Source organism: Ciconia boyciana, chromosome 2 (genome assembly GCF_034638445.1).
Source record: "Ciconia boyciana chromosome 2, ASM3463844v1, whole genome shotgun sequence".
NCBI lineage: Eukaryota > Metazoa > Chordata > Aves > Ciconiiformes > Ciconiidae > Ciconia > Ciconia boyciana.
Genome location: NC_132935.1, coordinates 140,890,512 through 140,905,222, shown reverse-complemented (window position 1 = coordinate 140,905,222; position 14,711 = coordinate 140,890,512). Strand labels below are relative to the sequence as shown.

The 14,711-nt window shown below is 43.3% G+C and overlaps 1 protein-coding gene across 2 annotated transcripts in view; it reads right to left on the bottom strand.

Annotated features, from left to right (window-relative positions):
- The window catches only part of SLC25A13 (solute carrier family 25 member 13), a 102,505-nt gene extending 90,673 nt beyond the window's left edge, over positions 1 to 11,832 (bottom strand). Inside the window, exons 1-2 of one of the 2 annotated variants that reach the window (XM_072854240.1) lie at positions 11,787 to 11,815; positions 9,426 to 9,440 (exon numbers count right to left, since the gene is read on the bottom strand). In XM_072854240.1, the coding sequence (XP_072710341.1) occupies positions 9,426 to 9,440; positions 11,787 to 11,798 (27 nt within the window). In that variant the 5' untranslated portion in view covers positions 11,799 to 11,815. Of the gene's footprint in view, positions 1 to 9,425; positions 9,441 to 11,786 lie in introns of both variants that reach the window. The other variant, XM_072854241.1, reaches the window with a different exon arrangement.
- Positions 11,833 to 14,711: the final 2,879 nt, after the last annotated feature.

Genomic DNA, 14,711 nt, shown 5'->3' with positions numbered 1-14,711 from the left:
GCCAGCACTAAAAAAAGACTCCAACCTGCAAAGGAACCTTCTTTGAACCTTCCATTTCCTGATAAGTCTAAACTTATCCTCTCAGATAGAAATGAAGCTCGGCTCCAGGAAAGAAGATTTTTAAATCTTCAGTGAATAAAGATCAAGTAGTATTCACCTACAGAAACTGAAATATGTGAAAAGATAAATACAAAATTGTGTGTGAAACTGGAAAAATCTGTGGTCAATGGTATTTTGTACAACAATCTGAATTCCAGTAAATCAATTTCAATTACGAAGGAAGTACCAACAAGATTACAGCGTCACAAATGGAGAGGGAGAAAGAATAATCTCTATTGGGGAAATAACAAATGGAATTCAAATACATCAAATCACTGTTCCCGTCCTTGTCCTAAAGTTTTCAGTTTAAGAAAAATTTGTTCAACTATATCAGAAATATTCAGACTTTGATCCCCTACACCTCCCTCCCTGTGCAGATCCACAACTGCTCAGAAATGTTATGTTTTAAATTTGCTCAACAGCTGTTTAGCTCAACAGCCAAGGTTTTAATACTCCAGAACACTAATTACATGAAGGCATCTGAAGGAGGAGGGAAAAAAACGCCAGCTTCTATCTATTTATAAGGTTGGCTAATAGCTATGGTCATCTAGCTACACAACACCTTCTGTATTCTAGCTTTGGAATTAAGGTTGCTCTTTGCAATGCTTCAATTGCCCTAATCATCAAGGACATAAAAATCATAGTTGTAAAAAGCACATGTATTGCTCTTCTGATAGGTCCCCATAATTGCAAAAATAGCCTTTAAAAGCCTTGAAATTTTTATACTGATGAGAATTTTTTTAAAAACTAGACTTTAAGAGTTTGAGGGTGTATTATCTTCACATGGGATTGATTTACAGTGGGACCTTAAGATCGGAAAAAGATTAAAGACCACATGCTAATACTCTTCAAGTAAAACTATTTTCTTAGTACTTCTGTTTTGAACGGAAGACATAATCAAGTTCCAGCTATATAATTTGTGGCTAATCTCAATATAACCTAACGATAGTTCTACAGGTAACCACAACTCTAGGATTATCATTGCTGGCTTACCAAAACTTAGACCTTAGCAGGTCAATTTAATTCTGTATTCTGGCAGCTTTTAGAAAACAAGATATACTGGTCAAAAAGCATTTAATGTGCTTTAAAAAGGTCAGTTTCTAAGGTCAGTTTCTTCAATTTACAACATATCATTAACCAGTTGCCTCCCTGATCAGTCTGTTTTGCTGTCAGACATTCCTGTCCCCAATACCTCAGAGAGGTGCTAGAGCAGTACATTCTTTATCTGCTTTCTGTGAAGCACTGCACTTCACAAAAAAGGTGATCCTACATGTCTGAATAAAGACGCATGTTTGTGCGTTTCTCTCCACATTACATAAAATTTAATTAATCTAGCAATATGCGATAAGATACCATTTTAACATCTTTTTTCATTATTTGCACCAATTTTTAATCAAAGAGAAGTAGTAATAATTCCAACAGCACTAATATGGCTGGGAAGTCTTCACCTGTCATAAGGACAGTTTGTGGAGAAAGAATTAACAGTTTCAAGAGCAGTTATCTGTCCTATTCATTGCAATCACAGCCACCTAAAATATTAACAGTAAGAATGCCAAAAATTTGGAAAGACTAAGGAGACAAGACAGGCTTATATGAAAATCTGAAACATCTACTGAAAACAAGAGGCTATCTGGACACTAGTTGACTGAAAGCTTGGCTGAGAACCAAAATTGTCTCACCTTCCCAGCTTCCACAGCAAACACTGCGGTATAACTATGCCCTACCTAAAACCAAATGAAGCTCTAACTGATAGCAAGTCCCAGATCCTCCAAAAAGCCTACATCTAAATTCAGTAAACTCAAGCGATGGTGCTTGAGAAGGAACACAAACTGTCAGGCATAAGAAAGGCTGCTGCGGGGACAAAAACACTCTCTATCCCACAGACAGGAGATGTGGAGAGTAAAGAAAATGCATCACTTAAGAATGGAAACATATTTTAGAAGAACTAAAGCAGTCACAAGTTGCAGTGGTACTATTTATTATAATAAACTCAGATTGGGTAAGTTTTCCAAATATGGTATCTGGGTTAAAAAAACCCCACAATCACAACTCCCATAAAAGGTCTCAGGTGCCTGTTCCCAGAGGGATATAAACCTCCCTTCGGCTCTGGTCCAAAGCCTTTGAGATTGGGTTTCCTGCTGAAGAGATGAGCAAAGCACCAACACTGTTTATGTTAACATGGGCTGGCTGGTAGGGAGCAAGACTGAGGCGATGTGGAGGTCATAGTCATGAAGGCAACAGCAGCCTCAAACACAAATGCATGAAACCTCTTTGTAGCTAGGTTTTTCATTTTGACCTTTATACATTTTAATATGGATAATTCATAAAATGCCATAGTGCTTAACAATTCATATGTGCATCAATAATTCAAAAACTACCAAGCTAAGAAAAAAACCATAAGGATTACTGCATCGCATGCAAGGTTCCATCATCTTTGCCACTAAGGTCACTCCCCTTTACTCTCCCACATTTCTAAAGAGAAAAGCGTCAGAGAGTTAGGATTTCACCAGCTGCCTGACTCCTACAGGCTAAGACTGCAGTGATCTTCTGTGTGTGGTGCTCAGCTAGAATTGATCAGCACTGTTAGAAAAACACGTAGGGACCAGCTAGGCTAATCAAGGCAAATACAACCATAAACTTGCTTAAAACAAGAGGCAGTCACTCCTCCTACAGCAAAGTCAGTTCACATTTGAATACATAAATAAGCAGATCAGAGACATCTTTTAAAAAACAAAAACAACACAACACTAAACCATTTGCAAGGGCAGGCTGATTTTTTATTCCTGCTTCCATGGAAAATTCACATCAAAGTTTTCCTTCAAAAATGCTCGTATCAGTCCAGGTACTGGGCTATATATAGAGAAAATGGGATAAGAGATTCTCAAAGAGTTTAGTATAAATATTTAAGAGAAAAATGATGACAAAATTTTCTTGGTGTTTCAGTTCCATTTTTTACTTTCTCTCTTCTGAACATTTAAACTGACTGTTGCCCACTGGCATTTAAATAACTAGTGGGTACATTAGTTGACCAATTAGTTCTATGACAATCTCACAATTTTGCCTATGCAAAACTTACACTTACAACCCTATGGCTACGCTCTTGCACCATGCTTCTTACGTTTAGGGAAAAAGCCCTAGCACCTCTATGGTTATCCCATCATGAGCCAAGCATGAAGGGTTGTCAACGAATGAACCGCCTGATCCACAGAAAACACCATAGACCTAATTTTGGTAAAAACCAATTCCTTCTCATTTCTCTGCTGAGCAGTGGAAAATGCAAAAATATCTATAAATGCAAGGCACTAAATAGTCCTACGGTTGTAATACGAGACAACCCTTCACAGGTTTCCAGCTTAAGGTATTTCTATGCTCAATGTTACATTAGAGCATGCCATCCACATAACTCTTTATGCTGCTTTGCTGTGAACTAGGGAACTGCTCTCACTTAAAGCAAACAAACCAATTTATATTTAAAAAAAAAAAAAAAGCCAGGCTAATTTTGCCAAGTCAGTTATCCACTCTAATTCACCCTGGCACCATTACGTTACCCTAGTATCACTACTGAATGTTTAGTGATTCAAGTTGAATCACAGCTTCAGGGTTACCACTGAATTAAAAACACAGTGACCTGGTGGTTCAGGAAACAAACAGGTACCTCTCCACACCAACCTGACCAACAGAACAGTTATGTGAATTCATCCCTGGCATCAGAGCAGAGCAACAATCAGTCCAGTATTAGGAAGGCAAAAAAGGCAAAGAACCAGTCCAGAGGCCTGATCCAGACTAGTCTAGGACTCCAAAAAAGAATCAATAACCTCCTAAAACTATGGAAGTAGTGATGATAGTAAGAAGATTTAAAAATTATTTTTAAAAGGTTTGGCTGGGCATAAGTCTGCCAATCTCAGTGCTCTCCCTACAAATAAAACGTGTGTTTGTGTGTTTGCAAACTTCACTTTGCTCGGCCTCTGAGGGTCAGATCCATTAGCACGCTCCACTACCTCAGTCACAGCATGATGCAAAAACCAATCCATCTACGAGCAAAACAGCACATGCGATTTAAGTTTTTTAGGATTCCAGAAGTTCCACCAGGGTGCACATCCAGAACCGCCGCACCCTGGCTGAACACGTACAGGCATTTCAGACACACTGACCAGGCTCCCCCACTCCAGCCCAGCAACCGTGCATGCAACACGTCTAATGTGCATTGGCAGAACTGTATTAAGCATCAAGCACAGCAACCCTCCGAAACCGTGGCAGGTGGAGGTATCATTCATGCAAAATGCACAAACTATGCTAGCAACAGAGAAGCCGGATCTCCCCCCTCCCAGCTGAGAGCCCTAATTGCTAGCAACTGCATCGGGTTCTGGCCCACTCCCCTGTCCCCCCAGTGTCCCTGCCTGAAATAGAGATGCAAGCCTTGCTGTTTGAAGATCCTCCTGGGAGTTCCCTATCTTTTTATTTCCCACTAGCTGACTTAGATGCTCCCTAGTCAGAATGCTGGCTGTTGCGATACCTGTTCCTGGACACCTCAGATAGGTTTCCTAATTCTACTTCCAAAGTCAAGTGCATAAAATTTAGGCATGGAGATGTTGATCTAGAGAACACCAAAAAGTTTTCTTAGCCTAAATTCCAGGCTCTATTTTTCACATGGCCAAGAGTAAGACAGTGAGTAAGGCAGATCTTCAAGGAGACCCCAAGAGTGAGCTTACTGATAAGCACAGAAACAGTTCTTGCAGGCTGCCTAGGCATGGAAGACATCAGAAGCGTATGAATCCAGCAGCTGAGGTTAAGCACCTCACAAATATCCAACAAGAGGAATTTGATCAGGCTTGCAACAAGCTCTGTTTCTTCTGTTTCTCCTCTAAATGTACAGTTTGGTGTACATGCGTGCATTTCTCTGCTCTCTCTCAAATGTTTCTTTTTTCCTGTCTTTAGAGAAAAATAAAAATGCTGACAACCCACTCCTTATGAGCAATTTCATCCTTTAACACACTGGGTTTTGTGCAGGCCAAGTAACATTTTTGGTAAAGAATATAATTGCAATTGCACATTTCTAAGGTATTGTAAATAGCACAAAATTATTTTAAAATGTTATGAAAAATGCATTTGCAGTGTTCCTTTAAGTGTTTTAACAAAGCTTCAGTTGAAATTGCTTTATTCCAAAGCAAAGTATTTTTATAAGGACCTCTTTATTTCCCTGCAAATGACTGAGATACAGATACTTTCAGAAAGAGAATGCACCAGAAAATATGCAACGTTATGTTGTACTAGCCATAGTTACCTAGCACCATAAAACATCAGCTGCTCTGTTTCTGAAGATTGTGTCGTAGCTGAAGCAAAACAGCACGATTAGCAGAGTCACAGTAGTGTCCAGAGGCCTTATGCAAGTTTAGGTTTGGCACCATCCAAACATACAGGCTTTATTCAGCACGGTCAAGCCATTCTATAGCCAAAGCAGCAGCAACTCCACAGATCAAAAGCAAAAGTGAAGCTAAAATCAAGCAGCATATTCATACCATCTTCCAGGAAATACGGTATCACATACCTCCTTGTCATACTCCTTGGACAACATAGATAAATAAAATAGATATTGGCCTAAACAAGCTGGTCAGAAGACACATTGTTATCATTCAGGGCTATAAGCTTGTCTACATTACAGGACCAGGAGGAGTGCCTTCAATGTGTCTGAAGCACAATTGGAAGAGCTTCTCTAACCTCCTGGGACACAAAGCTGCATAGAAAGAGGAATTCATTTCCCGATGTGATAAGATCCAGATAACTTAAAATACTTTTCAGCGGACATCACAACAGATGAGATGCACATGAGGATGTAACTGTTGGGTCCAGCCACACTCTCCCAGAGCTATACACAAAGCGAGGTCACCCTGCAATTCCTCTTACAGGGACACCACAATGGAAAAAAGCAAGTTTCAAAAACTTGTTAAAACCACTGGCAGTTGCAACATGTGATCCCACCAGTACCTCTCTAACATATTAAAGACATAAATCAACCTCTTTCACCACCTCCTCTCACCCTCACCTTGCTCTGATAAAGAAAGGGGGGGGGAAATAGTAGTACAAAGAAACAGGTAAACTCAACTAAGACAAAAAAAACAGTGTAATAAAGTTCCTTTTCAGGGTAACTCGGTGTTTACTGCAGAAGAGAGATGTATGGACTTTTCCCACAAGACAGTCGCTCCGCGAGTGGCTTCCCTGGGATTATTCTGGCCAGTGGGCCCCGTAACTCACTGTGCACCTTGTGGGATTAGGAGTCAAACAGTCCCCTAAGGGTAAACGTCATGAGCAAATACTTGTGCAGTAAAAGAAACCAAATGAAACTAAACACATAAACAATGGTGAGGAGGACAGGGAAAGGGAGTAAATGATTTGCTTTCTCCTGTTTCAATAGCAGTCATCATGCATGCTACTTTGTACTTAGAAAAGGTTTGAAGTTATCAGCACTCATACAAATTCAGTGTCCCTTTATCAGGCAAATTCTGGTCTCTTAAGAAGTCAAGGTGCAGTAATAAGTCATAAGCAGCATAAATACACGTTTTTTCTGAGGGGAAAGTGGAAAGAAGAGTCTCCTGATACCTAAGGTATTTAAGAATTTACACACTTACACGCAGTTCCAAAATGTAACTACACATCAGCAAGCACCACTGGACCTGTACAGACTAGCAATAGCACTTTCCACGTGGATCTTACATGGTGCTATCACCTCCAAAAAAAAATACCATGGTGCCATTAGGTGTCATGACACTATTAAGTCTACAGTACACAAACTCAGTGATGCTTCAGGGAAACAGAGATTCCTCTCTCCTTACTCACCAACCACTTTCCCCCCACAATTTTGATCTCGGTGAGTGGCTGGAGCCTGTCCATAAGGGACTCCACTCCTTTCATGGACACAGCAGCCCATCATGATGCTAGGATCCCTCACCTGTTCCTTTCTGAGGGCCCACAGAATCCACATGCAATGCAATGCAATTCTTCTCTACCATTTTGCTGGAGGAAGGGAAGAATGGCATCAATAATGGCAAGAGGAGTGAATTCAGCTGTTCCCAGGCACATCCCACCCTACTGCTAGCACACAGGAGAGGAGCACAGGAGAAGGAGCTGGATGATGCAGAAAGGAACACACTGGGTATGCATGACAGCAAAATAACGGACATGGCATGGTTGCACCAGCATCTAATAGTTTTGGCATTGTTTCGAATCATGTTAATTTAGAATTGCATTGCTATGGTGTTTGTATTTCAGCCATTGTTTATCCAGACCTCATTAATTCACATAGCCCAGTGCAGGCATTGGATCATTTCTGCACACAAAAAGACCCATAGAGCCAGGGCCAGCAGCATCAATCCTTCATAGAACTCCAATTAATTCAGTCAAGGTGATACATCTTGCAGGACTGGGGCATTCAGTGGGAAATGTCTGACTATATTAACACCAAGACATACAAGGAGCCTGTGATGGGGACTAACTATTTTTGATATGACAAGGTTTAGGATTTTAAAGGTAAATATGGCAGTAACTGGGAAGAACATGTAACTCCACTGATACAGCTTCCATAGTAAACAGTTCCAGAAAAACACAAGCAGAAAGAGAATAAAAAATTGTTAAATATACCAAAACTGCATAACAAATTTTCTTTACCTTGCATTAGAAACATCCCAAATATTGTAATGTAAGTAAAGTCAGCAACAAATCTCTTTGTGTTACCTTATTGATATATCTCTGACAGTCAGGAACTTGTTCTTCAAAAGACTTAAGCATGCACTTAAATTTAAGCATGCAAGTAGTCCCACCAGGTACTGACGTAAGGTTCATGCCTTCACTTGAACAGTCATTTTACAACTAGCTTTTATAGCATGTGATACTTGTGTTCATTTTATTCATAAGACAGTAATTTTTAAATAACTTATACATTCTAGGTAATGGAGGCAACTCATATGTGCCCAATGGATAAAAGTTCACACATGCACTGAGAAACAATTACATTAGAAGAAGAGAGACATACCACAGTATTTAAAAATCATCTCCTATATCAGTACTGTGCAGTTCAATACAAGTATCAAAATTTATTCACATGCTATCCATAGCAGAGATGAAGTTTAATGGGGTACAAGTGCTTCCATGCTAAGCCCACAGCTTTTACACAGTTTCTAAGCTTTAATTTATCTACTGAAATTATTCAAGTTTGGAATTTTCTTTAATGCAATTTTTAACTGTTTTGAGTGTAGCTTAGTGGTTATGAAATATGAAGTTTAAAAATATTACATATACTAGCTCCCATTATGAATATCGGTCTCTGACCTTACGTTGAACGGACAAAGTAGCACAGTGGCAAAGGCAAAATCAGCTATGGAAAGAAGTCTCATTGAGAAGTACCTTAGAACTTCCCACTGAAAATAAGTTTATATTTTACCAAGCAGTAGGACTTTAAAAAGATAGCAAGTCACACTTTGCACATGCATGATACAACAGCTATGCCCAGAACTGTGTAGCAGTATCTGGACCAAGGGTAGCTTACATTCACTCAACAGGCACAGTTAATTTTGCTGTAAAATACACACCAGGTGAATGGCAAGGGGCATTAGCTAGACTATGTAACTTATCTTTAGAAGTATCTGGCTAAAGGGCAGAAAAAAATTGTGACTGCATTGTTAAACACTCAAAATGAAGAAATAAAGCATGACACACTATATAAAACATCATTATTGCTCTGTACGTGCGTTACCGTAAAGATGTTCCACATAGCCTGTTTTCTGTGCAATTCAGAAAAAGAAGCCAGTACCTATGATGGAAATTTAGTTACCAATGGGGTAAAAAACTACCGGAACATCTCACCTGCAGTTTTTACTGGCAATTTGTGCAAATATAATTTACAGTGCAGTTTTCACAAAACACTTTCAGAAAACTTTTTCAAAGATTCAGAAAAGACACTGATGTGCAATATACATTGTTTAAAACATTGTATAAATTGTAAGACACTGAGTAACGTACAATGAAGAAAATTAAATGGCACTGTAATGGACATTAAAGATTCCATGCATAAAAGCTTTGCCCATTTCTTGATCCTTGAGTGTTTAACTATGCAGCCTTAACAGTATCCCGTTTGGGTTTTCCTTTTGACAGACTGAATTCCTAGAGTCTGCTTAAAATGTCAACACTTGAAATCTTGCAAGCGAAGAACAATTACATTCAATCCCACAGACTCATATGCCTAAAAGGGTGTAATTAAAAAATTAAAAGAAGCGGTCATGCAGGATACTGGCAAGGAAAAGGTACTGAAGGGATTTTAGAAAAATCATTCAACTCACCAGTCCATTGTTTGGCTGAGGTGAAAAAGGCAAACATTACTGAGATGCATCAGTGAGGAAGTTAGAACACAAACCAAGGCCCGTGCCTGCAAGCACATGTGAATAACTTCAGGCCCAGAAGCTCTTTACGTGGCAAAGTTATTCATATGTGTGCTTGCAGAACCTGAGCTCAGACGTTACCGTTAAGAGTACAAAACGCTTACATTTTGCCACTGACTTCAATAAAAATAGAAATTAATCTGTGTTTAACAGCAACTATTTCACCTCAAGAAGATAAAAACCCTTCAAGTCTCACAAGGTAACTTAATAATTAATCCATTCTAGCTGCTCCCAGCTCTACTTTTTTTTTTAATAAAAACATAAGTCTCAAAACACATTCAAGCCTGTAGAAGCTATGTGAGGGCTGTAAACCCTGCAGTACAAAGTGCTGTATCTCTGTCTTGCAATGCACCAAGAATGCTTATGACACTAGTGACAAGCCATTATTCTTTTTATCAGGTATCTCTCTGCCAAGCTTGACGTAATTGGAAACATACTACATTCAATTCAGTTTCTCCTTAAGCGTTGAGTCTTTTCAACATATGCTTGTAAAGATTTTAGTGATCTGAACTGTGTAATAAACCAAGCCAAAAGAAAAAGGACCCCATGCAAACATGTAGCATGGAGCACACATGTATAACACTAACTACATAGGCAATATATTTTAACTGTACGTGAGTAGTACAGATTCAAATGCAATGCGGATTAAGAACTGCTGCTTGGAGAGGAAAGGTAAGTAGATGGTTCATAAATTCAGTGAGTAGAAGACTTTTGAGTCTTTTAACACCAAGAATTTGGTAAGATTTAACTGATGTGCTGTGTGTACGGACCAGTGGGCAATCAAAAAAGAAAAGCTAGACAGGACAGCTAAGATTTATAAATAAAAAACATATTAGTTGGAGATGACTGTTTCATATACCCCAGCAGAGGAATCATACCTTGCCCAATCCATTAGAACAGTATGCATTCCAGATAACCTAAGTTCTTAGTGAGGAAGGTGTTGACAGGAGCAGCTTTGTCATGGACCCATTGAAATAAAGGAGCGTACAACTTCGGCCACACTCAGCACATGTGCTGCTTTGCGTTGTTTGGGGAAGTTTTGTTTCCTGATGTTTTCTCGACACAAGTTTCATCACTGAGTTCAAAAAAAGCAGTATGTGGCCCAATTTTTTTTAAAAGTCTCAGTATTCAAAAAAGAAACTTAATGAAAGCCTAGTAGTTAGTTTTGAAATACCAACACTACACATAAATTTATCTGCCATTAGAAGTGGACCTATTTTTATACGGCCTTGATCCAGCTAATGGCTAATTGTTTTTTTCTGGGGTGGAAGTGTGTTATTAAACAATTGATAAAAGTATTTAAATTTATTTATCCTTCTGAAACAGCAGAAAAGCCTAACTAACAGGTATCAATCTGACAGGAGAGCAGAGATGTGAAACCAGTTAGAAATTATAATCAAAAGTGAAAACAGAAGGTAAAAACAGATATCTGGAGAAAATGGGAGAAAAAGCAAAAAGGGACTACCACGCTGAGGCCTGCAAGTGGGGCAGGGCCAACATCAGTGCCCGCTCTGGGCACGGCGAGCCCGACAAGGTCCTGACCTGCCAGCTGCTGTCCCAAGGACCCACCGCATTCTCTCGTCCAAAAATAAGTGTACATATAACCTGTGCGTATGTATGTTTTTATGCATCTATATATCGTGTGTGCATGCCGGGATGCTTACCGAGGCACAGCTGGGCCTAACAGCGCTCGGCGGAGCCGCGGCCGGGCCGGGGCGCGGATGCCCGGCGGGGCGATGCGCGGGCCGCGGCGGCGGGCCGGCCGCACCGGTGAGGGCCGCAACGAGCCGCGGCGGCGCCGGCACGGCGGGACCGGCCACCTCCCACCTCCCCGGCACCGGGAGGCGGCCGCGCAGTGTCACGCAGATGGTGCATTACAAGCAGAGAGCAGGCCCGCTCCCCGGGGCTGGCAGGTGGGGATCCCCGCCGCGCCGCCTCTGTCCCCGCCGGCGGCGAACCCCGCTGGCCGGGGGGGCCGCCCCCGCCGCGGGCGCTCGGCAGCCCCGCAGCCCACTCCCCTCCCCCCCGGGGCCGGCGGCGAGGGGCCGCGGAGCCGCGATGAGCAGGAGGAGGAGGAGGAGGAGGAGGCGCCAAGCGCCGAGTTTCGCCAAGGACAGGCCCGAGGTCAAACCCGGCAGCCGCCCGCCTCCCGCCGCGGCCCCTTCCCCGCCGCCAACGGCCGCGCTGGCGCGCGCCGAGAGCCCGCCGCCCGCGCCGCCGCCGCCCGCGCCGCCTCCCCGCCCGCCGCCGGCGGTGACTTACCTTGGCAGCCATGCTGTGCCCGGCGCGGCCACCCCCTTCCCGTCCCTTCCCTTCCCTCCCCTCCCCTCCCCTCCCTTCCGACCGCGGCAGGCAGCTTCCCCGCCTGCGCACCAGCCCGCCAGCGCCGGCCGTCACCGCTCTCCCAGGCGCGGACGGGGCGCTCGGCGCCGCCAGCCCATTGGCTGCACCCCGGCCGGCCCGGCTGCAGCCCTCGTGATCGCCCGGCACCGCGCGGCCCGGCACGGTCCCGCGGGGGCTGCGGGGTCCGCGCTGAGCGCTGAGCGAGGCGAGGCGGCGGGAGATGCGGCCTCGGGCACCGGCGGGCCGCGGGCGTTTCGGGCCGGGCACGGCCTCACCCCGGGGGTCCGGTTTACCTCAGGTTTTCTGCTCAGGTTACGGCTGATGGCCTAGCAGCCTCCGAGTCGCCTCGGAGGGACTCCAGGCTCCGAGGGGCCCTGCAGCCCCTCCGGCCGCTGGCGAGAGTCCTGAGTGACCACCACCGACTAGCGTGACTCGTGCTGTTAACCCGAAGAAATGCCTCCAGCATGTTCGGAGGATGCCGGGGCAAGCAGCGGAAGGGTGCCAGACGCCTTCACAGCAGCCATGCTGGTGTCGCGCCTCTCAGCAAACCCTGCTCTCCTGCTCAGAGCTGTTTTCTTCCCCACGAGTCAGACTGCTCTTTGAGGGATGTTTCATCCAGTTGCTGTATCCCAAGGCTTCATTCTGGGATGTCCCGAGAACGAGCTGTGCTTTCCACCAAGTTTTGTTAATGCCATCTTAGTTCCTAAGTCAGCATCAACGTGACACGTAAGCAGCCCCACTAGAGCCCACGGCTGTACCCAGGATGACCACAAGTATGGCACGCTCGGCCTCACAGACAGTTTGTAGACTGTCTACAGACAGCCTTTCTGGGCATGTTTGGCAGCATACCATTTGGCATGCAGGCCCGTGGCTGCGACGAGGGCAATCACCAGCCCTGCTGATGCCCACTCTGGCTGGCCTTGGGGCTTCTGGCTCCTCGGGGGATTTTAGGCTGGCCTGAGGTTGGTAGTGCAGACAGGGAACTTGTCACGTGCATGTAGCTAAAGGTTGCGTATAAGAGTAGCTTCGGGGTGAGGTTTTGCATTTATAACTGGGTATCAAGTTAGTCGTAGCTTTGAGGTGAATCTTCCAGCACTTACCCTAAAGTGAGTTTCGTAAAGATACTATAAAAGGTAGAGGACCTCAAAGCCAGATTTATTACAATATAAACCAGAACAAGTAACTAATTAATTGTCTTTAATTGTCTTAGCGGGAGACAGTAGAGAAATTAAAAGGATTTATAAATGCATCTGCCCTTTCCAGCTATATATCTTTGCAGGATGGCTCTTTTTATGTTTGTTTTCAGTCCAATGAATTAATGACTTTCTGGTTTTCAGCAAATTATACACAGTCTCCTCTGTGTCCCTCGGAAGTTTCTTCCATCACCTGTGAGGCCTGGCAGCATATCTGCATCCTTCGCTTCTCAGCAGTCTTCCAGCCACTGCCTCTTGTAAACCCTTCCCACTTGCTGGATTCTCTTCCTTTTCTGCCTGCCCCGCATCTGTGTGCCCGCTGCATGTGCTCAGCAGTTCTGAGACAGCACAGCCTTTCTCTTCTTGCTGCGTCTCCCTGACCTAGAAAACAGCAGTTAGAGCAAAGCAGACTTGGAGCCTTCTTCCAGCCACACCTTTTCAAATGAACACAAAAACGGGATTATGTCGTGCCTATCTGCAAACAACTAGATAAGTGAATACTGTCACCTTGTCATAAATGAATAGATAACAGCAGTCCATTTATAAACAATAAAAAACAATCTCAATTTATTTTAATATTACCACTAAGAAGATAAAAATTACAGAGAGAAAATAGCATAACAATTGTCTTAGAATACAAATACGACATTCTGTGAATATACAGAAGTCAGGATATTTAGATGTGAGGCTGAAAGGTCTGTCCTATTGAGCTTTATTTTTGTGAAAACAGGCTTCAATGGGATTTTTTTTCCATATTAAGACTGCTAAGAAAATTCCTACAGTTATACTGCCACATGTCTTGAGCCAATTGCCAAGGAAAAACAAGCAAAAAACCCGCCTATGTTTCAAGTAGACTGGTGGTGAAATTCAGAGAGATAAATATAAAAGGATGACCCTGAAATTCAGAGAGATAAATATAAAAGGATGACACTGGAAAGCCTCATTCAACTGCTCCCTAAATGCAACAGCACCTGAGCTCTTCTAGCACTTAGAATCATAGACTTATAGAATAGTTTGGGTTGGAAGGGACCTTTAAAGGTCATCTAGTCCTGTCCACCCTGACCTCGAACGTTTCCAGGGATGGGACACCTACCACCTCTCTGGGCAACCTGTTCCAGTGTTTCACCACCCTCATCATAAAAAATTTCTTCTTTATATCTAGTCTGAATCTACCCATCAGGTTGGACAGGGCTCTGAGCAACCTGATCTAGCTGAAGATGTCCCTGCTTATTGCAGGGGGTTGAACTAGATGACCTTTAAAGTTCCCTTCCTATATTTAGTCTGAATCTACTTCATTTCCCAGCCTTCAAGAGCTCCAGGTGCCTCACGTCCTGAACATGCCTTCAGCAGTGCCTTGGTCTCAACAAGGCTGGAAGGCCATTGCCTAGCTTACGTGAAAACGTGAGTGCAATCAGCATAAAGGGTTTGGCCTGGCAGGTCTCTGACTGTATCCAACACGCACATACAGGCCCAAGCTCCTTACTGTCATAGACAAGGCAGTGAAGGCTAATGTTCACTTTTAAAATGGCATGTGGTATGACTGTAGTAGATTACAGAACTCTCTTTGGCTACATAAGCAACTTGTTTTCAAAATCCGCTGTTGACTGAGGTTAGATTCAGGCCCATGTGTCATACTCCTTTCAGTATGTTT